Source organism: Pristiophorus japonicus, chromosome 20 (assembly GCF_044704955.1).
Source record: "Pristiophorus japonicus isolate sPriJap1 chromosome 20, sPriJap1.hap1, whole genome shotgun sequence".
Classification (NCBI taxonomy): Eukaryota; Metazoa; Chordata; class Chondrichthyes; family Pristiophoridae; genus Pristiophorus; species Pristiophorus japonicus.
Genome location: NC_091996.1, coordinates 20,138,839 through 20,165,536, shown reverse-complemented (window position 1 = coordinate 20,165,536; position 26,698 = coordinate 20,138,839). Strand labels below are relative to the sequence as shown.

Below are 26,698 nucleotides of genomic sequence, written 5' to 3'. Positions count from 1 at the left end.
AGATCCAAACCTTAGCCCACAGCACTAGGTCTGTTGGCAAAGCTGGCGACTTTAACGTGGGCATTTGAAAAGGAGCCTGTCAATTTGTCTGATGTTGAAGCCATGCATAGCTTGGCAGCGAGAAGACCAAAACAGTGATGAATCGCCACGGGATTTCCGGCAGAATGGCACCAGAGGAAGCCAGAGATAACAGACTTCTGTACTCTGAAGGAAAAGCTGACGGTGTCAAGAGACGATTGTAACAGTTTGTGGATGAGCTGATCAGCAGTCTGAATGAAAGGCTTGAACGTGTGTCAATTCTGAACAGTTTGGGTAATTTCGAATTCCTGTTTGGACAAGATCACACATGCTGTTTCACATCTAAGCGCAGACCCCCGTGACACGCACAGCAGAACGGTCCGAAATGAATGACATGATTGCTCATAACAGACATTCTATTGATCTCAGTGTAGCTGGATTGCTTGAAGCTTTGCGCGACATGGAGCTGACAGCCTTTGTGAAATTCCTATCATAGGTGGCAAAGTGTGTCAAAAAAATATATTCTCATGATAATAAAGCAGCAAGAGACAAGAGCAAGCAAGTTCCAACACCAACTGTTAACATAGCAGTGGCGTTTCACAAAACAGAATCTGAACTCGAGCCACAAGATGACTAAAAACAAGAAAGGAGAAGATTTGTCCAGCCACGAATATGTGATGATTTGGACTGAAGTGCTTGCAGACCTGGGTTACAAGCATTCACATTTCTTTGTCAGTGATGGCCTTAAATTAGAATAGAGTAGAATCATAGAATGCTACGAAACAGAAGGAGGCCATTCAGCCCATCGTACCCGTGCCAGCTCTTCGGTAGAGCAATGCAATTAATCCCACTCCCCTGCTCTTTCCCCACAGTCCTGTAACTTTTTTTCCCTTCAAGTATGTAATATGTTGCACCTGTGAGTATGCTCACAGGTTTGTAGAGCTGTTGAAACTCATCGGGGTCTGGAACAAAGTCTCCACCAAGTGCAGCTCTCCACCGGCTGGAGTGGCGGCTGTCCTGCAGGAGCCGCTGCTCAGGAATCCGTACCTCCACGACTGAGGTTTTAGGTGGCAGTCGGACGAGAGGGCTGTGGCTGGTGAGGTGACCAGGGTCAGGGACCTACTCGATGGCGGAGGAGCGGGCTGGCTGGCGCCAGACATGCTGGTACGGCGCCTAAATTCGGCTGACGTCCGCCGCGCGGCCGATGCCATCGAGTCGCTAAAAACAGCTCTGGGCCCTGACTCCGTTAGGTGTGTCGAGGAGGCTCAAGCACGTGGTGAGATCCCGTCCGAACTGACCCCCATCCGGACGGAATTCCTCATCGGCGCCAAACCCCGGAACCTCCCTCGGGAGCAGGCGCCTCACAGCCTCGGGGAAATCCACTCAGTGCCTTTCAGTTCTGCGCGGAGGGGTTTCCTGTACGGGCTGCTCCTGCACACTTTCAACCTTGCCATCCTCGTCTGCCGTCCGGACATGCCATGGCGTACCATCTTGCCGTCCGGAGGAAGTGGGGGTCCCCAATGGAGTGCACTCTACGCGGGAGTCCTCCCACTATTTATCGGGGACTTGGCCTGGAGGGTGGTGCACGAAACAGTCCCGTGCAACAAATTTTTAAGCCGGTTCACGGGCTCCCAGGCCGCTTGCAATTTCTGCGGTCTGGGGGAGTCCGTGTTCCACGTTTTTATCGAATGCACGAGGTTGCAGCACCTGTTCAACTATCTAAAGGGGCTGCTCCTGAAATTCTGGCTGCACTTCAGTCCCACACTCCTGATCTTTGGGCACCCTGTGCGGAGGGGAGCGGGTAGGTCCGAAGGCCTCCTTGTAGGACTGCTCCTGGGCACGGCCAAGGGGGCCATCAGCCGGTTCAGGCAGCGGGCAGTCGAGGGGGTCGTTCAGCCTGACTGCCTGCTTCTCTTCCGTGCTTACATCCGAGCAGGGTGTCCCTGGAGATGGAGCACCCGGTACGCTTGCGGCCTTCCACGTGAGGTGGGCGCCGGAGGGACTGGAGTGCATCATCACCCCCGGCAACTAAATTTTAATTTGATTTTATATGTTTTAAGTTTAATTGGTTTATTGTGCCGGGTTTTAGTATCCCCCTCCCATTTTAGCCAGTGGGCACTTGTATAATTTGTGGATTTAGTGCCACAAAGAAAACCAAAGGGGCACATGTTTGAAAGTTTTTTGGAGTGTCCCCCCTTTTAATCAGGGGGCACTTGATTTAATTGTTTGTCTTCAACCCAAAAGAGTTGTAGAGCTGTTGAAACTCATCAGGGTCTGGAACAGAGTCGCCACTAAACGCAGTTCTCCCCCATCTGGAGTGGCAGCTGTCCTTTGGGAGCCGCTGCTCAGGAATCTGTATCTCCACGACTGCGGTTTTAGGTGGCAGGCGGACGAGAGGGCTGTGGCTGGCAAGGTGACCAGGGTCAGGGACCTGCTCGATGGCGGAGGAGCGGGCTGGATGGTGCCTAAACTGGGCTGACGTCCGGTGCGCGGCCGATGCCATCGAGTCACTAAAAACAGCGCTGGGCCCTGACTCCGTTAGGTGTGTTGAGGAGGCCCAAGCACATGGGAAGATCCCGTCCAAACTGACCCCTGTCCGGACGGAATTCCTCATCGGTGCCAAGCCCCGAAACCTCCCTCTGGAGCCGGGCCTCACAACTTGAGCCTCCTCCAGGAAATCCCCGCCGTACCTTTCAGTTCTGCGCGGAAGGGATTCCTGTACGGGCTGCTCTTGCACATTCTCCACGTTGCCATCCTCGTGTAATGAATGTAATGACTCAAAAGACTTGTTACTGTAAACTGCCTCAGGTGCAAACCTGATCCAACTTTATTCGCGCCCAAAGTAACCCGCGCTTATATACCAGTGACCGCGCATGCGCGCGAATAGCGCGATGACCTCCGACAGTCACGCCACTGGTGTCTGGTGACCCCAAGCATAAATACATAACAACATCCCCTGTCAAGATCTTAATATCAGTCTTTTTACAAATTAAGACGGTCTGGGATGTTCCGCTCACGAGCTGATCGTCTCAGTTCAACTTCAGTTCTCGGCAAGCGTTCTGAGTCAGTTGTGACTGAAGGCTGAGTAACCGATCTGGTGGGAGTGGTAATGACCACATCAGAGACTGGAGGTCCAGTTTCAATAATGACAGCAAAGTCCTCTGATGAATGAACATTGGGTGGTTGGTCACTGACTGCATCTTCCTCAAGCGATTCCAGTTCATCCGTTTGCCGCAGTTTTATCTGATCAGCATGTTTCCTGCATGTTTGCCCATTCTCGAGCACGACAATAAATACTCTGTTACCCTCCTTGGCTGTAACAGTACCGGTGATCCACTTTGGACATTGACCATAAACTGGATCGCTGACAGAGATGTCACGTGACACAGCAGCACGATTATGATACCCTTGCTGACTTTGCCGTCTGTTTTCAACACGATCATTCAAATCAGGATGAACAAGAGAGAGCTTGGTCTTGAGATTTCTCTTCATCAGTAGTTCAGCAGGGGAGACCCCGGTAAGCGTATGAGGTCTGGTCTTGTAACTGAGCAGTATTCAGGACAAGCGAGTCTGCAGTGAACCCTGAGTTACATGTTTCATACTCTGCTTGATCGTTCGAACAGCACGCTCTGCTCGACAATTGGAAGCAAGTTTGAATGGGGCTGACCTCACATGTTTAATACCATTGAGTTTCCTGAACTCTTGAAACTCTAGACTTGTGAAGCAAGATCCGTTGTCGCTCACAACAATGTCAGGCATGACACGAAGGCTCTCAATAGTAGCTGTGGGTATACTGGAGAATATAATAATACACTCGATCTACTTTGAATATGCATCCACCACAACAAAAATCATCTTTCCCAGGAAAGGTCCTGCAAAATTGATGCGGATTCTCGACCATGGTTTAGATGGCCACGACCAAAGACTCAGCTGAGATTCCGCTGGTACTTTACTTAGCTGCATGCAACTATTGCACTGATGCATGCATGATTCCAGATCAGAGTCAATTCCAGGCCACCATACATGAGCCCTAGCAATGGCTTTCATTATGACAATACCAGAATGAGTGCTATGTAGTTCAGGTACAAATTTTTCTCTACCTTTCTTAGGCATAACCACACGATTAGCCCACAGTAAACAATCTGACTAAATGGACAGTTCATCTTTGCGACGGTTGTAAGGTTTGGTCACATCACACATTTCCATAGGTATTGCAGACCAATCACCACTGAGGACACAATGTTTCACAACTGATAAAATAGGGTCATGGCTGGTCCAGATCCTAACTTGTTGAGCAGTGACAGGAGTTCCTTCACTCCCAAAAACATCCATTACTAACAGTAGATCTACAGATTGAGGCGTCCCAACCTCAGGTGTGGGCAACGCCAGATGACTCAGTGCATCGACACAATTCTCAGTGCCAGGTCTATGACGAATAACATAATCATAGGCAGACAATGTCAACGCCTACCTCTGGATACGAGACGATGCATTGGTATTAATATCTTTGTTTTCCGAAAACAATGAAATAAGTGGCTTGTGATCCATTTCGAGTTCAAAACGAAGACCAAACAGGTACTGATGCATCTTTTTGACTCCATACACACAGGCCAAAGCTTCTTTTTCTACCATGCTGTAAGCTCTTTCTGCCTTTGACAAACTTCTCGAAGCAACGCAACAAGTTGTAGCTTACCTGACTCATTTGCTTGTTGGAGTACACAGCCAGCCCCATATGATGAAGCATCACAGGCCAATACAAGACGCTTACACGGATCATAATGAACAAGCAACTTGTTTGAACAGAGCAGATTCTTAGCTTTCTCAAAGGCTCTATCTTGAGACACACCCCAGACCCAGTTGTCGCCTTTTCTGAGTAGCACGTGAGTGGCTCTAACAAAGTGCTCAATCTGGGTAAGAAATTACCAAAATAGTTGAGTAGCCCAAGGAATGAACGCAGCTCCATCACATTCTGAGGCCTGGATGCATTTTTGATGGCCTTGGTTTTCGAATCAGTAGGCCTGATGCCATCAGAAGCAATCTTCCTCTCCAGGAATTCAACTTCAGGTGCCATGAAGACACGTTCGAGCGTTTCAGCCTGAATTCCATTTTGTCCAGACGATGTAGGACTTCTTCAAGATTGTTCAGTGGTGTCGCGACCTGTGACTAGAATGTCATCTTGAAACATGACAGTTTAAGAACGAACTTCAGTAGACTCCCCATATTCCTCTGAAATATGGCTGCAGCTGAACGAATTCCAAAAGTACACCTGTTGTAGACAAACAGTCCTTTATGGGTGTTGATGCAGGTGAGTTTCTTTGAAGTATCGACAAGTTCCTGTGTCATATAGGCCGACGTCAGATCCAGTTTAGTGAACAACTTTCCACCAGCTAGCATGGCGAACAGGTCATCAGTCTTCAGTAACAGATAGTGATCCTGTTTCAAAAATTGGTTAATCGTAACCTTGTAGTCTCCACAAATCCTGACTGTTCCTGTGTTGAAGAATGATGGCACTATGAGACTGGCCCACTCATTAAACTCGACAGGTGATATGACCCCTTCACGTTGGAGTCTGTCAAGCTCAATTTCAACTTTCTCCCTTGTCATGTAAGGAACAGACTGAGCTTTATGATAGACAGGCCTTGCATCAGAATCCAGGTGAATCTGCACCTTGGCTCCAGTAAAATTGCCAATGCCCGATTCAAACAAAGAAGGAAACTTCTTCAGCACTTGAGCACATGAAGTATCACCTACTGATGACAACGCTTTGATCTAATTCCAATTACACTTGATTTTCTTGAGCAAATTCCTGCCGAACAGCGTTGGACCATTACCTGGGATGATCCATAATGGTAGATTATGAACCACACCATCATATGACACCTTGACTACTGCACTGCCAATCACCGGTATGAATTCCTTAGCGTAAGTACGCAACTTGGCATTGACTGGACTCAGCTTAGGCTCCACAGCCTCAGTGTCCCACAGCTTGTCGAATGTCCTTTGGCTCATTATCGACTGACTCGCACCCGTGTCCCGCTCCATCGATACCGGCACGCCATTCAGCTTCACATTAACGATTATCGGCTGGCTCTTTCCCAAGAACGAATACAGACCATACACTTCCTCCTCGGGTCAGCAATGGGCTGGTCATCATCAGCAATGTGATGAGCGACAGCACGCTTGCTCAGTTGTGGGCACATTCTCTGAAGATGCCTTACTTTTGAACAGCCATTACAGGCGTACTATTTAAACCAGCACTGATGAGGCAAGTGATTGCCCCCACAAAGCCAACAGGGTGAAATCGGATTCGTACCAGTTGACGGACTTTGAGCAGCTACAGGTTTCACATCACCAGAAGCAGCTCTGCCAGACGACGACACAATCTTGTTTACAGTACTTACCGTGGAGCTCCGACTCGTCGATGATATCTGCCTCAAATTATCATCAGTCGTCATGCATGCCTGGGGCAGTCATGATGGCCTTACTCAAATCCAGCTTCTCTTCGGCCAATAACTTCCGAAGAATCACATCATGGTTGATGCCTGCTACGAAAAAAATCTTGCAGCATGTCTTCCAACATGTTCCCAAACTTACTCTCAGCAAGACATCGCAGGTCAGTGATGAATCCCAACACATCCTGGCCCTCAGCACGAACATGCGTATCGAAGCGATAGCGTGAGATGATGATCCCCTCTTTTGGCTTAAGATGGTCACGCACCAAACCACACAGATTCCCATATTCTTTGTCCGTTGGACGTAAAGGCGAGAGAAGATTCTTCATGAGGCCATAAATTTTTGGACCACAAACGGTGAGGAAAACCGCCCTGCACCAAACTGCGTCAGCATCTCCCTCCATTTTGTTGGCCACAAAATACTGATCCAGGCGGTTGATAAAATTCGCCCAATCCTCGCCATCCGCGAATCTCTCCAGAATTCCAATAGTGCCCATTGTACATGCGAAGGTTCTTAAGTTACCTCGTCGCCAAATGTAATGAATGTAATGACTCAAAAGACTTGTTACTGTAAACTTTAAAAATCCAACTTTATTCGCGCTCGAAGTGGCAAGGTACCCGCGCTTATATACCAGTTTCCGCACACACGCGTGTACAGCCCGATGACCTCTGACAGTGGTGCCCCCTGGTGTCTGGTGACCCCAAGCATAAATACATAATACTCATCTGCCATCCGGACATGCCATGGCGCACCATCTTGCCATCCGGAAGAGGCGGGGGTCCCCAATGGAGTGCTCTCTACGCAGGAGTCCTCCCCTTATTTATTGGGGACTTGGCCTGGAGGGTGTTGCACGGAGCAGTCCCATGCAATAAGTTTTTAGGTTGGTTCATGGGCAACCAGGCTGCCTGTAATTTCTGCGGACTAGAGGAGTCCGTGTTCCACGTGTTTATGGAGTGTGTGAGGTTGCAGCCCCTCTTCCAATATTTGAAGGGGCTGCTCCTCAAATTCTAGTTGCACTTCAGTCCCACACTCCTGATCTTTGGGCATCCTGTGCGGAGGGGAGCGGGCAGGTTGGAAGGTCTTCTCGTAGGACTGCTCCTGGGCATGGTCAAGGGTGCCATCAGCCGGTCCAGGCAGCGGGAGGTCGAGGGGGTCGTTCAGCCCGATTGCCTACCTCTCTTCCGCGGTTACATCCGAGTCAGGGTGTCCTTGGAGATGGAGCATGCGGTGTCCACAGGTACGCTCACAGCCTTCTGTGAGAGGTTGGTGCCGGAGGGACTGGAGTGCATCATCACCCCTGGCTACCAAATTTTAATTTGATTTTAATGTCTAAAGTTTAATTTGTTTAAGTTGTCGGTTTTAGTGCCCCCCCCTCCCCATTTAGCCAGGGGGCACTTGTATAATTTGTGTTTTAGTGCCCTCAAAAAAAAAAACAAGAGGGCACTTGAAAAGTTTTTGGAGTGTGCCCCCCCGCTTTAATCAGGGGGGCACTTGATTACTGATACAACTAAAATAGTTGTAGAGCTGTTGAGTTGGCAGTGGTTTAGCCAGTCACATGATGTTCACAAGACTCAATAAAACCCCAGCCAGTTGGGTTCAGGGGATCCATGATGAGGCAGGTGGTTGTGAGCCTGGTGGATAAACTGTAATGTTTAGTGTGTGTTAAACCTTTGCTAATAAACCAACGAGCAATGTGTTGCTATGAATTCTTAAAAACCCGTGAAGCAAATATATTACAAAGTATTTATCCAATTATCTTTTGAAAGTTATTATTGAATCTGCTTCCACCATCCTAAGCATTGCTAATGTTGTTTCCCTTTCCTATTACGGATGTAAAACATTTATTCTCCTTTTTAAGATGAGGATTAGCACCCCATATCGGTTTCCTCATGATGCCTGTGACAAAAATGTATATTTTGTCCCATGAGAAGTGCATCCTGATATACCATGGCATTATTCATGGTCATGTCCATAGTCTGGAACATGGCTGTGGCATTTATCTACAAATCAGCCTTGTGCCTTTAAGGCACTGCTCTAAATAAGCAAATCCAGATAGCTGTGGAAACTTAGAAATTGCTTTGGTCATTCAGAGAAAAGTTGTAGCTGCTTATAAATTTTAGGTCTCAGGTTAATGACTGGAACATAGGAACAGGAGTAGGCCATTCAGCCCCTCTAGCCTCCTCCGCCATTCAATTAGACTCTGGCTGGTCTGTACCTCAACTCCATTTACAGGCCTTACCTCCATATCTTAAACTGTAACAGCTCCTCTATCAGCTGCATCCGAATCCCACACACCTGCCACATGTGATCCCATGCAAGTGCATGCTGACCACTTCTGTAAAGACCAAATATATATTTTTAAGTATTAATCCCCCTAAATTGGTGCTTAGCCATGAGATAAGAAAGAATGGACTTCCCCCTGACAGTCCAATGTGGCATAGGCAGTTATATCTGCCACTTACTGACCAAACATTCCTTATATCCTTACTATGGAGCAGCTATATGTCTAGTTGGGAAAGTCATGGGTTCAAGCTCCACTCCAGAGCATATAATCTAAACTGACTTCAACGCAGTACTGAGGGAGTGCTGCACTGCTGGAAGTATTATTTTTTGGACGAGACACTAAACGTCCATCTCAGGTGGACGTAAGAGATCCCAAGCAAGGATAAGGGAGTTCCCTTGGAGTCCTGGTCAACATTTATCCCTTAACCAACACAACTAAAACAGATTATCTGATCATTTATCTTGTTGTTTGTGGGACATTGCTCCGCGCAAATTGGCTGCCGCACCAAACTACATTACAACAGCGACCGTGCTTTAAAAGTACTTCATTTGGTGTGAAGCTTTCTGGGATATCCTGAGTACGTAAACAACACTATAAAAATGCAAGTTCTTTCTGTTATGTGAGTGGAATGTTGGCAAGCTTCCTCATTATCGTGAGAGGGAATCACATCTGAGTCTGATTCAATCTTCACCCACCTCACATTTTCCTTAGGCTTTAATGGTGATTGGGAACTGGAACCCCAGCAGATTTTCACCTAGCTCTCATAATGTAGCAATTATAATGCTCCAACTGCTGCCTGATTGAAATGAGCTTACTAAGCAGAGACTACACCGGTGACATTCCTAGTCTATTTGGCATGGTATCACACTGGGTGATGCGTTTATCAGTGAAGCCACTGGGCAAGCTCAAGTAATTTTAAATCATTTTGACTGTCCTATAATGTATATACTTTAGGTGAGTTTGTGTGTATGTTGCCCTTTTGGCAAAATAGGATCAGTTTCCTTTCTGAAGGATTTCTGTGTTAAGTTTTATTTCTGTCATGACAAAAAATCTGGTGTGAATATTATTGAACGGTCACTTTTATTATCCTTCACAGGTAACAACTACAGTCGCAGTCCCGATGATGATATATTTAAATACTTGGCAAAAATCTACTCCTTTAACCATAAAACCATGTACAAAGGGAATTTATGTAAGATGAAATTCCTGGATGGTGTGACGAATGGAGCTAAATGGTATACCATAGCAGGCAAGCCATTAATATAGGCTCATATTGTATATCATGGAACACTCTTGTTCCCTCTTTGGATCTTTCTGACCATTTTAGTCTTTGCATTTTGAAGTTTCACGGTTCATGTTGTTAAAGTGGTTTTGACTCATATCACACAATATTAGTTTTTTTAATATTCGTTCATGGGATGTGGTCGTTGCTGGCAAGGCTGGCATTTATTGCCCATCCCTAATTGCCCTTGAGAAGGTGGTGGTGAGCCGCCTTCTTGAACCGCTGCAGTCTGTGTGGTGAAGGTACACCCAATGTCCTGTTAGGGAAGGAGTTCCAGGATTTTGACCCAGCGACGATGAAGGAACGGCAATATACTTCCAAGTCAGGATGGTGTGTGACTTGGAGGGGAACTTGGAGGTGGTGGTGTTCCCATGTGCCTGCTGCCCTTGTCCTTCTAGGTGGTAGATGTCGCGGGTTTAGGAGGTGCTGCCGAAGAAGCCTTGGTGAGTTGCTGCAGTGCATCTTGTAGATGGTACACACTGCAGCCATGGTGCGCCGGTGGTGGAGGGAGTGAATGTTTAAGGTGGGGGATGGGGTGTCAATCAAGTGGGCTACTTTGTCTTGGATTGTGTCAAGCTTCTTGAGTTAAGATAATATTAGGTAATATCATGGCACTTAAGGGGATAGGGATTATAAACAACAAAACCCATAACGCAAGATGCAGAATCTCATGCCTTTATTTTATTCAGAGTTTTCTTTATCTTCAATCTACTTTTCCTTTTTAAAAAAAATTGATTTGGTCTCCTCTCCCTGGCTTTGCGCCAACCAGACACGATTGACCATTTCCAAGCCAAGCAGAGTAGACATGTCATCATTATCTTAGGCGGTCCCTCGAACAAGGATGACTTGCTTCCACATCAAAAGGGATGAGTTGATAGATGTTTCAATGGAGGACCCAATATTCCAGTCCTGAACTCAAGGGGTGGAAGATGCCTGTGCGTGGATTTTTTTAACGTGTGGTCGCCGTTGCACATCAGCCACCACACGGGCTTGACAGAGCTAGGCCTTTATCTAGTGGCAAGAGTAAACCAGGACGACTAGAGACCTGCTCTGCTGCACGGTCCTAGTGCACACACATATCACAGTGTGGGCTGGGCCATGCTGCCCCTGGGTCCTCGCCTCTTCTGGGCCTCGCACCCTCATTTGCTGCACCTCCGCCACAATCACTCGCCGCTCCTCCGCCACGATCTCTTTGTTCCTCCGCCATGATCTCTCGCCGCTCCTCCATCACAAAACATTTGCTGCAACTCCACCATGATCTCTCACTACTCATCTCTTGTCACATCTCAGCCACAATCTTTCACCTCCACCTCACTCATTCGCCGCACCTCCGCCATGATCTCTTGCCGCTCATCTGCCCCGACTTTCCCGCTCCTCCGCTGTGCCTGGGCCCCGCTGATGTTCCTGTCCATGCTCTAACCGGTGACCTGGGCCTTGATGGCGTCACCCAGTCACCCACCTCGAAGTCGTCACACACTTGGGACGACACACGCTGGAAGCTGTAGTGACATGCCCACGATGTTGTAGGGTCCGTGCTCGCTCTTTTATCCTCCCGACCTGCGTGGTGTCCTCTCGCAGGTGGGGTGGCCCATGGTGGACATGTAACTGCCTATCAAGCCTCTAACTATACTGCTGTACAAGCTGGTTGCTGAGAGGTTCGGCGAGGTGACTCATCTACTGTTTTATGTACCATTCTTCATGCCGTTTGAGAGAATACTTGGCCAAGATCAAGAACTCACTGTGAGTGGCTGCGGTCAGAGCCGGATTAACCATGGGGCAGATAGGGCTGTAGCTCCAGGCCCACCAAAGAACATAGGCCCACCAAATAAATGTAGGAAAAAATATATAAGGCCTCCCAAATAGGCCAAATAGAATAGACAATAAGAGAGGAAAAACAAGACCAAGGAAAATATTGTTTACTGGCCTAACGTGTACACACCTATTTTTGCAGAGACAAGGGGGCCGAAATTCAGATGCATCAAAAAGCTGGCACACCTATGCGTTTTGGAGTGGTACTTACCGCTGGAACTCCTGGTACAGCAAGTAGATCCATTTTCAGGACTTTGACATTTTCTCAAAGTCCTACAGGAAATGGAACATAATGGGCACGGGCCTTAGATTCAAAGCCAGGCTGACTGGCTGAAAATAGATTGGTCGGGGCCTCCGCCACTGTCAATCAGCGGTGGAGTCATGGTGACATCACAGCGCGTATGCGTCACCACGCTCTCTCCCCTCCATTAAAGGGGAGAAATTCTATCATTTTTTAACTTTGGCCACTGGGCCATCAGAGAGGGTTTCAGCCGGGTCAGCGGCCTGGCACCCAAGAGGGGGTGCCAGGCTGCCCGTTGGCGGCCCAGCCGAACCCAGGGGCAGTATTTTGTCGGCTGATCGGCAAGTCAATCTCTTGCCGTTCATCTACCCCGACTTTCCCACTCCTCCGCTGTGCCTGGGCCCCGCTGATGTTCCTGTCCATGCTCTAACCGGCGACCTGGGCCTTGATGGCGTCACCCAGTCGCCCACCTCGAAGTCGTCACACACTTGGGACGACTCATGCTGGAAGCTGTAGTGTCATGCCCACGATGTTGTAGGGCCCGTGCTCGCTCTTTTATCCTGTCGACCTGCGTGGTGTCCTCTCGCAGATCGGGGTGGCCCACGATGGACATGTAACTGCTATCAAGCCTCTAACTATACTGCTGTGCAAGCTGGTTGCTGAGGTTCGGCGAGCTGACTCATTTACTGTTTTATGTACCAGTTTTATGTACGTTGCCGGGGGATCGACAGTGCAGAGATGGTGCACCGGCAGAAAAACCTGCCGGGGGCACCGCACGGCAGGGCATCGACGGATTCAGGTGAAAGTCGATGGGTAAGTATTTTTATTGCCTTTTTATTGTTACAATTGGCGGTGCAACCACTCGGGCAGGATAGGGTCCAGGCCGAAAAATCCCCGACATGAATTTAGGTCGGGCCGGCCTGTTAACCCCAAAGTGGCGGCCATTCGATTTTTAGGAATGACTGCCGCAAAAGGGCATTAACGGGTCTCTTTGAGACCCTGAATTTCGGCCCCTTTACTATTTATCTGTGTTATTATTTAACTGTGCTTTTATATAATATATTTAATATATAAAATATATGTTAATATATATTATTGAATTTACTGGCCTATGTTTTCATACTCAGAATCAGAATCATATACGTAATGTAATGAACACGAACAAACATAACTAAAGGCCCATTTGGATCAGTTTGCCCCAGGCCCATCAGTGCATTAATCTGGCTCTGGCTGCAATGTTAACCTGTATCCTTCCACTCAGCATTTGGTACTAGTACATTATAACGCATGGGCTTCTAGAACCTTGCACAAACCAGTTTTGAAGCTCAGTGCTATCGATTTGGTGTTTGAAACTTGTACAAGGATTGCAAGCGAATTGATAATTCAGTTATCACTGAATAACAGTGGTATGCTGATAGGGTGAAATGAAGGGGAGGAGGCTCGCGTGGAGCATAAACACTGGCATAGACCTGTTGGGCCAAATGGCCTGTTCTGTGCTGTAAATATTATGTAATACTATGTAGTTCCATGGTCATTTTATCTGCTAAAACCTTCCCAAGCCTACAACAATTGGCACCAATTCAGTAATTTAACACAATGACCAGTGAATGTAGAGAATGCAAGTCCTGGCTCAGTGAGTTGGTGTTGAGAAGGGAGGAGTGTAACGTGATATCTCCATTCTGTATATCTGTGCTAAATGTGACCTGGGATTGTTTAATGCTGACATTCAGTCTAAAGAGAGAAAATGAAGATCCCTCACTTCAATGGGCATAAAAAAATCACAAATCCCCCCCAAAACATCTCTCACAGCTCACTACCTCGATGTTCTAATGTTATCAGTTGCTTTGCAGCTATCACGTCTTATACCCTTACTTGCAGAGCTGGATCAGATATGACTATGCCTGCAGAACACGTTGGAAAGCCTGTGCAAAACAAAGAAGATTTAGCATGTGTCTTGGCTTCAGATATGTCAGTCTGACAGTTTTCAATATCTCTCACCAGGTGGTATGCAAGACTACAATTATGTGTGGGGCCAGTGCTACGAGCTAACAATTGAACTGTCTTGTTGCAAATACCCATCAGCATCAAAGTTGCTACACTTGTGGGAACAGAACAGAGTTTCACTTATCCTCTTTATCAAGCAAGTCCATTTAGGTACATAGATCTATATATATTGCTGTATGTCTTAGAGGCTGTGGGGGCAGTTTTCTAAATATGGCCTTTCGCCAGTGTCGCCCATTGGAAAATTCACATGATTTTTCATCCATGGATTTTAGTGGGTGGAGAACTGTGATCGTCGGGAATGAACTGCCCGCAGATGAGGTGGGTGGAGTTGTGTGGGGACCCAAAACAACAACTTGCACTTATATAGCGCCGTTAACGTATAACGCCATTAACGTAGTAAAGTGTCCCAAGGCGCTTCACAGGAGTGTAATCAAAGATTTTTTGACATCGAGCCACATAAGCAGATTATTAGGACTGTTGATTTCGTCAAACAGGTAGGTTTTAAGGAAGGTCTTAAAGGCGGAGAAAGAGCAAGAGAGGAGATGTTTAGGGAGGGATTGCCAGAACTTAGGGCCAGGCAGCAGAAAGCACGGCTGCCAATGGTGGAGTGATTTCAAATTGGCGATGCGCACGTAGCCAAAATTGGAGGAGCGCAGGCGGTTTTGAATTGGACAGGCGGTATCACAGCAGTCGCCCACTATATGCCCCACCCAATATTCAGTTCCACTGACTTCAGTAGCACTGAATATCGGGCGTGTCGTATAACGGACGAAAAATACGATTCCACCTGTTTTGCGGTCCCGTCCAAATCCAGTTTCAACCCCTGATGGTCTCCTGCTACTGGTGCGGTATTCAGAAAATAAAGTGGACTCATCACGGAAGGAAAATCAGGCAAGCTCCTGATGACTACGTGTGTGAGAAGTGTATCCGCCTCCATCTCCTGACGGACCGCGTTGCGGAATTGGAGCTGAGGGTGGATTCACTCTGGAGCATCCACGATGCTGAGAATGACATAAGTGGCACGTGTAGTGAGTTGGTCTTACCGCATGAGAAGGATCCATAGCCAGCTAGGGAATGGAAGACCAGCAGGAAGAGTAGTACAAAGAAGGTAGTGCAGGGGTCCCATCTGGTCATCCCCCTGCAAAACAGATACACTGCTTTGAGTGCTGTTGAGGGAGATGACTCATCAGAGGAGAGCAGCAGCAGCCAAGTTCATGGCACCGTGGCTGGCTCTGATGTACAGGAGGGCAGGAAAAAGAGTGGGAGAGCGATAGTGATAGGGGATTCAATCATAAGGGGAATAGATAGGCGTTTCTGCGGCCGCAACCGAGACTCCAGGATGGTATGTTGCCTCCCTGGTGCAAGGGTCAAGGATGTCTCCGAGCGAGTGCAGGACATTCTAAAAAGGGAGGGAGAACAGCCAGTTGTCGTGGTGCACATTGGTACCAACGACATAGGTAAAAAAAGGGATGAGGTCCTACGAGACGAATTTAAGGAGCTAGAAGCTAAATTAAAAAGTAGGACTTCAAAAGTAGTAATCTTGGGATTGCTACCAGTGCCATGTGCTAGTCAGAGTAGGAATCGCAGGATAGCACACATGAATACATAGCTTGAGTAGTGGTGCAGCAGGGAGGGATTCAAATTCATGGGGCATTGGAACAGGTTCTGGGGGAGGTGGGACCAGTAAAAACTGGACGGTCTGCACTTGGGCAGGAACGGAACCAATGTCCGAGGGGGAGTGTTTGCTAGTGCTGTTGGGGAGGAGTTAAACTAATATGGCAGGGGGATGGGAACCAATACAGGGAGACAGAGGGAAACAAAAAGGAGACAAAAACAAAAGACAGAAATGAGATGAGTAAAAGTGGAGAGCAGAGAAACCAAAGGCAAGAAACAAAAAGGGCCACTGAATATAAAAGGGCTGCAGGAGGGGTCAAAACTAAAAATCATGGTTTAAAAACTAGGATGAAAACACTCTACCTAAATGCACGCAGCATTCGAAATAAAGTAAATGAGTTGACGGCACAAATCATTACAAATGGGTATGATTTGGTGGCCATTACAGAAACATGGTTGCAGGGTGGCCAAGACTGGGAATTAAACATACAGGGGTATCTGACGATTCAGAAAGATGGGCAAGAAGGGAAAGGAGGTGGGGTAGCTCTGTTAATAAAAGATGATATCAGGGCAGTTGTGAGGGATGATATTGGCTCTAATGAACAAAATGTTGAATCATTGTGGGTGGAGATTAGAGATAGTAAGGGGAAAAAGTCATTGGTCGGCGTAGTTTATAGGCCCCCAAATAATAACTTCACGGTGGGGCGGGCAATAATCAAGGGAATAATGGAGGCATGTGAAAAAGGCAGTAGTCATGGGGGATTTTAACCTACATATCGATTGGTCAAATCAAATCGCATGGGGTAGCCTGGAGGAGGAATTCATAGAATGCATACGGGATTGTTTCTCAGAACAGTATGTAACAGAACCTACAAGGGAGCAAACCATCTTAGATCTGGTCCTGTGTAATGAGACAGGAAAAATAAACGATCTCCTAGTAAAAGATCCTCTCGGAATGAGTGATCACAATATGGTTGAATTTGTAATACAGATTGAGGATGAGGAAGTTGTGACAGAAACGAGCGTACTATGCTTAAACAAAGGGGACTACAGTGGGATGAGGGCAGAGTTGGCTAAAGTAGACTGGAAACAAGGACTAAACGGTGGCACAATTGAGGAACAGTGGAGGACTTTTAAGGAGCTCTTTCATAGTGCGCAACAAAAATATATTCCAGTGAAAAAGAAGGGCGGCAAGAGAAGGGATAACCAGCCGTGGATAACCAAGGAAATAAAGGAAAGTATCAAATCAAAGACCAATGCATATAAGGTAGCCAAGGTTAGTGGGAAACTAGAGGATTGGGAAAATTTTAAGCAACAGCAAAGAATGACTAAAAAAGCAATAAAAAAAGGGAAGATAGATTACGAAGGTAAACTTGCGCAAAACATAAAAACAGATAGTAAAAGCTTTTACAGATATATAGAACGGAAAAGAGTGACTAAAATAAATGTTGGTCCCTTAGAAGATGAAAAGGGGGATTTAATAATGGGAAATGTGGAAATGGCTGAGACCTTAAACAATTATTTTGTTTCCGTCTTCACAGTGGAAGATACAAAAACCATGCCAAAATTTGCAGGCCACAGGAATGTGGGAAGGGAGGACCTTGAGATAATCACTATCACTAGGGGGGTAGTGCTGGACAGGCTAATGGGACTGAAGGTAGACAAGTCCCCTGGTCCTGATGAAATGCATCCCAGGGTATTAAAAGAGATTTCGGAAGTTATAGCAGATGCATTCGTTATAATCGACCAAAATTCTCTGGACTCTGGGGAGGTACCAGCGGATTGGAAAGCAGCTAATGTAACGCCTCTGTTTAAAAAAGCGGGCAGGCAAAAGGCAGGTAACTAACTATAGGCCGGTTAGTTTAACATCTGTAGTGGGGAAAATGCTTGAAACTATCATTTAAGGAAGAAATAGCGGGACATCTGGATAGGAATAGTGCAATCAAGCAGACGCAGCATGGATTCATGAAAGGGAAATCATGTTTAACTAACTTACTGGAATGCTTTGAGGACATAACGAGCATGATGGATAGAGGTGTACCGATGGATGTGGTGTATTTAGATTTCCAAAAGGCATTCGATAAGGTGCCACACAAAAGGTTACTGCAGAAGATAAAAGTACACGGAGTCAGAGGAAATGTATTAGCATGGATAGAGAATTGGCTGACGAACAGAAAGCAGAGAGTCGAGATAAATGGGTCCTTTTCCGGTTGGAAATCAGTGGTTAGTGGTGTGCCACAGGGATCAGTGCTGGGACCACAACTGTTTACAATATACATAGATGACCTAGGAGAGGGGACAGAGTGTAGTGCAACAAAATTTGCAGATGCCACTAAGAGAGGACACAGAGAGACTGCAAGGAGATTTGGATAGGTTAAGCGAATGGGCTAAGGTTTGGCAGATGGAATACAATGTCGGAAAGTGTGAGGTCATCCACCTTGGGAACAAAAACAGTAAAAGGGAATATTATTTGAATGGGGAGAAATTACAACATGCTGTGGTGCAGAGTGATCTGGGGGTCTTGTGCATGAAAGTCTTTTTTTTGAGTCTACCTGCAAAAACATAAAACATTAAACCGTGCCACCCGACCTGGGTGACACACCAGACAATTACAAGGCCCTTTTTTCCTTTTTTTTTGGTTTTTTTTTTGTGTTTTTCATTTTTTTTTTTGGTTTTTTTTTTGGGCGCTAAAATCACATTTTTCCAGTGCCCCCTATAAAAGGAAAGGGGACCTACTGCACCTGGTATTCCCAGGCAGTCTCCCATCCAAGTACTAATCAGGCCTGACTCTGCTTAGCTTCTGAGATCAGACGAGATCGGGCGTTTTCAGACTAGTGTGCATGAAACTCTTTTGAGTTTTTTTTTATTTTTTATTTATTTTTTTATAAATTCGTAGCCAATCGTTCCAATTCTTTGTCAAATCACAAACGCCAGAGGTCACCTTGCACATGCCAAGGATCACTCTGCGCCAATGCTCTTAGCCAAAAGGCCTAGAGCCACTGCACCGTTCCTGGAAGTACTGCAATACCAGGTTCGTGCCATGGAGGTGGATGGGTCAAGCCACCTAGTGTGCATGAATCCCAAAAGATTTGTTTGCAGGTGCAGCACGTAATCAGGAAGGCGAATGGAATGTTGGTCTTCATTGCGAGAGGGATGGAGTACAAAAGCAGGGAGGTCTTGCTGCAACCATATAAGGTATTGGTAAGGCCACACCTGGAGTACTGCGTGCAGTTTTGGTCACCTTACTTAAGGAAGGATATACTAGCTTTGGAAGGGGTACAGAGACGATTCACTAGGCTGATTCCAGAAATGAGGGGGTTACCTTATGATGATAGATTGAGTAGACTGGGTCTTTACTCGTTGGAGTTCAGAAGGATGAGGGGTGATCTTATAGAAACATTTAAAATCATGAAAGGGATAGACAAGATAGAGGCAGAGAGGTTGTTTCCACTGGTAAGGGAGACTAGAACTAGGGGGCACAGCCTCAAAATACGGAGGAGCCAATTTAAAACCGAGTTGAGAAAGAATTTCTTCTCCCAGAGGGTTGTGAATCTGTGGAATTCTCTGCCCAAGGAAGCAGTTGAGGCTAGCTCATTGAATGTTTTCAAGTCAAAAATAGATAGATTTTTAACCAATAAGGGAATTAAGGGTTACGGGGAGCGGGCGGGTAAGTGGAGCTGAGTCCACGACCAGATCAGCCATGATCTTATTGAATAGCGGAGCAGGCTCGAGGGGCTAGATGGCCTACTCCTGTTCCTAATTCTTATGTTCTTATGGACTTGAGATCATAGAAACATAGAAACATAGAAAAATAGGTGCAGGAGTAGGCCATTCGGCCCTTCTAGCCTGCACCGCCATTCAATGAGTTCATGGCTGATCGTCCCTGCCCAAGCTTCTGCTGTGTGCAGGTGATACTTTGTAAGCATGCGGTGAAGACAAAAAATCTACCTCAATAACTCCAACTCCGGTTAGGAACAACCGTCACTAGCGTGGAACTTATTGCATCAAATGTAAATCAGCACCATTCTGCGTTAAGAACCACTGACCAGCCCATATTCGGCATTATTCATAGTTGGCGTAAAAAAACATTCGTGCGAATAAGACCTTTTTTTTTTAAACAGGGAGGTAAGTTTGGAACAGCACAAAATCTGCCAGTTGAGGCTACGAGCAGTGTTGTTCCAGCTTTCCAGCTGCTTTAACTCCAACCTCCTTTGGTTCTCGTAGTGGAAGCCGCTGGTCTCCAGTTTCCTTAACTTTTTGTATTACTGCAAATTGATGCTGCATCTGCATTAGGGCAGTTGAACGGAGAGTGCAATATTGCGTACCTATTAAAGGGCAACATCGCCTATTGAAGTATGTTTCAATAAGTTCATGAAAATCGAACAATAATCCAGCTAATATAATTTAAAAATATACACAAGGTGATTTCAGCGGTTGGTCAATGGGTTATATGAATCCCGATACTGTATCTTTTTAGTTTGTGTGAGGGCCAAATGCTTTTTGTTTATGTATTGTTAAAGTTTGACATTTTTATCGATTATCAATTCTAGGGATCAAATTGCTCTAACAATGTGATTGCCAACAAGTGTATGAGTAGAAATTAGGGAATATCAAATTCCCCTCTTGGCTATTTTAATGGCAATGTTAACACTGTTTATTTTAAATAGGTTAATGCCTCAGTTACAACTGTAGAGGGATAAATTTTTTATGATTAACAGCATGACATCACCAAGGCAAAAAACAAAAAGGGCCAATGTACAGCAAAATTCTAAAGGGTCAAAGTGTAATAAAAAGGCAAGCCTGAAAGCTCGGTGCCTCAATGCGAGGAGTATTCGGAACCCAGGAGAGGGCTCTGAGCTAGTTAGAGTGGGTGAAAGCGCAGATGAACAGGACCCCAAGAAAGAATGCAAAAGGCAGGAGGCAACAGAGCAGAGTAGCACTGGGGTAAGTGTAAACCACAAGGTGATAGGAAGGGACAATATGTATGAATATAAAGGGGCTGCAGGAGGGGTCAAAACTAAAAATCATGGTTTAAAAACTAGTATTAAAACACTCTACCTAAACGCACGCAGCATTCGAAATAAATAAAAGAGTTGACGGCACAAATCATTACAAATGGGTATGATTTGGTGGCCATTACAGAAACGTGGTTGCAGGGTGGCCAAGACTGGGAATTAAACATACAGGGGTATCTGACAATTCGGAAAGATAGACAAGAAGGGAAAGGAGGTGGGGTAGCTCTGTTAATAAAGGATGATATCAGGGCAGTTGTGAGAGATGATATTGGCTCTAATGAACAAAATGTTGAATCATTGTGGGTGGAGATTAGAGATAGTAAGGGGAAAAAGTCACTGGTCGGCGTAGTTTATAGGCCCCCAAATAATAACTTCACGGAGGGGCGGACAATAACCAGGGGAATAATGGAGGCATGTGAAAAAGGAACGGCAGGAGTCATAGGGGATTTTAACCTACATATCGATTGGTCAAATCAAATCGCACGGGGTAGCCTGGAGGAGGAATTCATAGAATGCATACGGGATTGTTTCTTAGAACAGTATGTTACAGAACCTACAAGGGAGCAAGCTATCTTAGATCTGGTCCTGTGTAATGAGACAGGAATAATAAACAATCTCCTCGTAAAAGATCCTCTCGGAATGAGTGATCACAGTATGGTTGAATTTGTAATACAGATTGAGGGTGAGGACGTAGTGTCTCAAAAGAGCGTACTATGCTTAAACAAAGGGGATTACAGTGGGATGAGGGCAGAGTTAGCTAAAGTAGACTGGGAACACAGACTAAACGGTGGCACAATTGAGGAACAGCGGAGGACTTTTAAGGAGCTCTTTCATAGTGCTCAACAAAAATATATTCCAGTGAAAAAGGGCAGTAAGAGAAGGGATAACCAGCCGTGGATAAACAAGGAAATAAAGGAGAGTATCAAATTAAAAACCAATGCGTATAAGGTGGCCAAGGTTAGTGGGAAACTAGAAGATTGGGAAAATTTTAAACGACAGCAAAGAATGACTAAGAAAGCAATAAAGAAAGGAAAGATAGATTACGAAAGTAAACTTGCACAAAACATAAAAACAGATAGTAAAAGATTTTACCGATATATAAAACGGAAGAGAGTGACTAAAGTAAATGTTAGTGCCTTAGAAGATAAGAAGGGGGATTTAATAATGGGAAATGTGGAAATGGCTGAGACCATAAACAATTATTTTGCTTCGGTCTTCACAGTGGAAGACACAAAAACCATGCCAAAAATTGCTGGTCACGGGAATGTGGGAAGGGAGGACCTTGGGACAATCACTATCACTAGGGAGGTAGTGCTGGACAGGCTAATGGGACTCAAGGTAGACAAGTCCCCTAGTCCGGATGAAATGCATCCCAGGGTATTAAAAGAGATGGCGGAAGTTATAGCAGATGCATTCGTTATAATCTACCAAAATTGTCTGGACTCTGGGGAGGTACCAGCGGATTGTAATGCCTCTGTTTAAAAAAGGGGGGCAGACAAAAGGCAGGTAACTATAGGCCGGTTAGTTTAACATCTGTAGTGAGGAAAATGCTTGAAGCTATCATTAAGGAAGAAATAGCGGGACATCTAGATCGGAATAGTGCAATCAAGCAGACGCAACATGATTCATGAAGGGGAAATCATGTATAACTAATTTACTGGAATTCTTTGAGGATATAACGAGCATGGTGGATAGAGGTGTACCGATGGATGTGGTGTATTTAGATTTCCAAAAGGCATTCGATAAGGTGCCATACAAAAGGTTACTGCAGAAGATAAAGGTACGCAGTCAGAGGAAATGTATTTGCATGGATCGAGAATTGGCTGGCTAACAGAAAGCAGAGAGTCGGGATAAATGGGTCCTTTTTGGGGTGGAAATCGGTGGTTAGTGGTGTGCCACAGGGATCGGTGCTGGGACCACAACTGTTTACAATATACATAGATGACCTGGAAGAGGGGACAGAGTGTAGTGTCACAATATTTGCAGATGACACAAAGATTAGTGGGAAAGCGGGTTGTGTAGAGGACACAGAGAGGCTGCAAAGAGATTTAGATAGGTTAAGCGAATGGGCTAAGGTTTGGCAGATGGAATACAATGTCGGAAAATGTGAGGTCATCCACCTTGGAAAAAAAACAGTAAAAGGGAATATTATTTGAATGGGGAGAAATTACAACATGTTGCGGTGCAGAGGGACCTGGGGGTCCTTGTGCATGAATCCCAAAAAGTTAGTTTGCAGGTGCAGCAGGTAATCAGGAAGGTGAATGGAATGTTGGTCTTCATTGCGAGAGGGATGGAGTACAAAAGCAGGGAGGTCCTGCTGCAACTGTACAGGGTATTGATGAGGCCGCACCTGGAGTACTGCATGCAGTTTTGGTCACCTTACTTAAGGAAGGATATACTAGCCTTGGAGGGGGTACAGAGACGATTCACTAGGCTGATTCCGGAGATGAGGGGGTTACCTTATGATGATCGATTGAGTAGACTGGGTCTTTACTCGTTGGAGTTCAGAAGGATGAGGGGTGATCTTATAGAAACAATTAAAATAATGAAAGGGATAGACAAGATAGAGGCAGAGAGGTTGTTTCCACTGGTCGGGGAGACTAGAACTAGGGGGCACAGCCTCAAAATACGGGGGAGCCAATTTAAAACCGAGTTGAGAAGGAATATCTTCTCCCAGAGGGTTGTGAATCTGTGGAATTCTCTGCCCAAGGAAGCAGTTGAGGTTAGCTCATTGAATGTATTCAAATCATTTTTTTTAACCAATAAGGGAATTGAGGGTTATGGGGAGTGGGAGGGTAAGTGGAGCTGAGTCCACGGCCAGATCAGCCATGATCTTGTTGAATGGCGGAGCAGGCTCGAGGGGCTAGATGGCCTACTCCTGTTCCTAATTCTTATGTTCTTATGTTCTAACTGTAATTTCTAATCTCAGGTGTTAAATTTGGATATTATAATGATTTTATATATATATTTTGTTCGTTACTTTCAAAGCATCTTTTATTCTAACGAATACTATTTTTCCGCTCACACCACGATCATCTTTTCAGAAATGTGGAAGCAGTGGTTTGAGTGTCTGAAAGCAGAGACACCTCGTTGCGTGCTTAGCTGTTGACTATAGGTTTGCAGGACAGATGACTAGATCGCAACAATTTATAAATAGTAATTCACTTCATCTTTACCTTCCAGGATTAAAGGGCAGAGTTCTGGATGAGAAGGGAAATCCTGTTTCCAAAGCAATTGTAAACATTTTTGGCAGGAGTAATCTTGTCCCATTCCAAACCAATTATTTGGGAGAATATTACAGGCTTCTAGTACCTGGGGAGTACATGCTTAAGGTAAGGCATGGGGAATGTGTTGGTGTTAGATTTCCTACTCATTGACTATGAATGGGTTGGGAGTCTACTTATATTTCAAAAGCTGTCACTGCCTTGGTTCTGTAAAATCCTAACTACATAAAATATGTCTTGTTTGTGGCTGTGAGTGCGGCTATATAGGATTGACACAGTGGAGAAAGACTAAGGTGCTTAGAATAGATGGATTCATTGCACACCTGAAGATACAGCGTCCTCATTCTTCAAATGAAATTCTGTTCCACATATTCTGCATAGGTACTAAAATCACAGCGTTCCTGCTCCTTTCAGAAATCTTGAGCCGTTTCCTTCCTATGATCGGGAAAGAGGTGTGGGTAGGGGAAAGGAAGACCCCTCCTAACATTTTGAGAGCTTTTTTTGGTTGGTTTTGTTGATGAAAGTTGATCTACTGATACAATAGCAGGAAGATATTTAAATTATGAAGCATTAAGAGCCAATAATAATGACTACAGTACAAGTAAAGACACACAAAAAACAGAGAAATCCACAGCTAAAAAGCATAAACAAAAAGGGAGGAGAGTGAGAAATAGGATATATGTAGGACACCAGGAATCAAATAAGAACTATTATACTCAGTTGAGTATTGTAGCTTTTTTCTGCATTATTCTCCAAATACATCCATTAAACTCTCAAGTTTAATATAAGCCTCCTTACTGAGTATAGTAGTTCAATGGATTACTCCACAGACCATGTGCCTTTGGTCTTTGCCACTTAAAACTTTTGAGTGACGAGTTTGCAATAAGCCATAATAATCTTGATGATCTAAAGAGGCAACGACCCCAGGGAATCACATCTGCTTGAAAGGTCAAAGACATAGGAATTCAAATGCAATATTTAAAATATCTTTTTATGCCAAACAGTAAGGAACTAGCCTATTTTTGTAATATCTACAGGTTCTCTTTCCCAAATGTGGTGTGTTCATTAAGATCAACAGATTTGCTAGATTTTTTGAAACACAAAATACAAATGACAAGAAATCTGTGCTTTTGTTGCTTACACTCTTATTTTGTTTCCTCTTTATATTTTGGAATTCATTATCACGTGAAACCAGTTTTCATTATCCAATGGAACAATGTTTTAATAATTTCATAAACAATTTTTGGGAAACAACCAGGTAACAATTTCATTTTTAGTTTGTTTTAATCTATCTAAAAACAATATATTGTATATTTCTGAAGATGGGACTCCCCACCTCTCTTTCCTTGGTCTCCCCCCATCATGACCCATACACAACGAACTAATCAGGTGACCTACTCGGAGCTTTCTGCCAATAACACTGGCAGTTTGGAGATTTGAGACAGAATCTTCCTGCATCAATTTCTTCCCTTTCTCCAATGGGGGGAGTAAGTTGGCCTCCACTCGGGATCTCAGGACATGGCTGCTCTTGTATACCCCCTAACACCCACTTATAGAATGGTACTGCGAAGTATGTGGGAGTAGGATTCCTGCCTGTGCTTGTTTTTCAGTAAGTTATATGATGTAGGAAGGCTAAAGGAAGAAAAATGGAAAAATAATAGTTACCGGTATTTAAAAAAAACTTGAATGGAATCAACACGGATCACGTTCAGTTCAGTTAAACAAATATTCTATTTCCAAATTTTTTTAAATTCAACTTGCACCACAGTTTTTGTCAGATACTTATTTGGTGAGCACCTTGATTTTAATGGGGGAGATGGTAGAGTAAATTACCACAACATCCTTTCTCCTCTTGTTCTTGATTTTGAAGCCAGTCCAGACTAATGGGATGAAGGTTCTTTCTATCTGTTGGCTGTAATGGCCTTACATGAAATAAGTTTGGGTATCTCAACCAATTTGTAGTGGGCATGGGCCTACAGCTCCAAACTGTCTCTCAGGCACTAAATTGGCAATTTACTCAGAAGGGCCCCAAAGATGGCTGAAATAGGAAATGAAAGGGTCAGAGAGGTGCTGCAGTAAAGGGTGATGTTTTGATGTTGGGATTAAAGCACATAGTCAATGCACAGTACAGAGTGCTTTTCTCTTCGTCTATACCGAACCTCCGAGTGTTAGCTAGACTATAAACCATTTCTTTTCCAGTGCTAACATTTCTAACTTGGATGATTACAAAAAATGTAGGGGCTTCAGAATCACTAATTTTGTTTGTCATTCAAATTTAACAAGATTTTCTATTCTTAGACAGCTTTAGTTTCTGAGTCCACACATTGAGAGTGGCAACCACAGAATTAACTCTCTCAATTAAGACTGATGAAATTACCTTACTGAGCAATCCTCGCTTTACTAATTTGCAGAAAATTATTATAATTCATGTCTCCCTACAGATTGAAGCAGAAGGGTTTAATTCTTTGGACAAGACAGTGGACGTGTTTGACAATATAAGCCAGTATTCTGCAGCAGTTTATGACTTTGTACTTCAGAGAGCGAAATGAAGCACTTGAAAATAGAACAATCTTTGATCTACTATAGAACATGGATTTGTATTCATAGTGACTGATCTTAACAGCTCCAATGCTTCATAAATGCTAACATTAGAGCTGGGCACAGTAATAAGACAGAAAGGAGCAAGGAAAAAAAGTATTAGTAACAATACACTGAGCCTAGCAAATGTCACAGTATAAATATGGATAGCATTTT

At 44.9% G+C, this 26,698-nt stretch overlaps 2 protein-coding genes and 1 pseudogene across 7 annotated transcripts in view; 1 reads left to right on the top strand and 2 right to left on the bottom strand.

Moving 5' to 3' along the window:
* LOC139233205 (carboxypeptidase M-like) overlaps positions 1 to 26,655 on the top strand; it is a 56,446-nt gene extending 29,791 nt beyond the window's left edge. Inside the window, exons 6-9 of the mRNA XM_070863874.1 lie at positions 9,852 to 10,004; positions 14,089 to 14,241; positions 23,904 to 24,052; positions 26,386 to 26,655. Of these exons, the coding sequence (XP_070719975.1) occupies positions 9,852 to 10,004; positions 14,089 to 14,241; positions 23,904 to 24,052; positions 26,386 to 26,493 (563 nt within the window). The 3' untranslated portion in view covers positions 26,494 to 26,655. The remainder of the gene's footprint in view (positions 1 to 9,851; positions 10,005 to 14,088; positions 14,242 to 23,903; positions 24,053 to 26,385) is intronic.
* LOC139233277 (5S ribosomal RNA) lies at positions 18,435 to 18,553 on the bottom strand (annotated as a pseudogene).
* Positions 24,234 to 26,698, bottom strand: part of spaca9 (sperm acrosome associated 9) — a 68,123-nt gene continuing 65,658 nt past the window's right edge. For 5 of the 6 annotated variants that reach the window (XM_070863875.1, XM_070863876.1, XM_070863879.1 and 2 more), the window contains one exon: positions 25,208 to 25,576. The gene's annotated coding sequence lies outside the window, so the exon portion shown is untranslated. Of the gene's footprint in view, positions 24,380 to 25,207; positions 25,577 to 26,698 lie in introns of those variants that run through there. The other variant, XM_070863877.1, reaches the window with a different exon arrangement.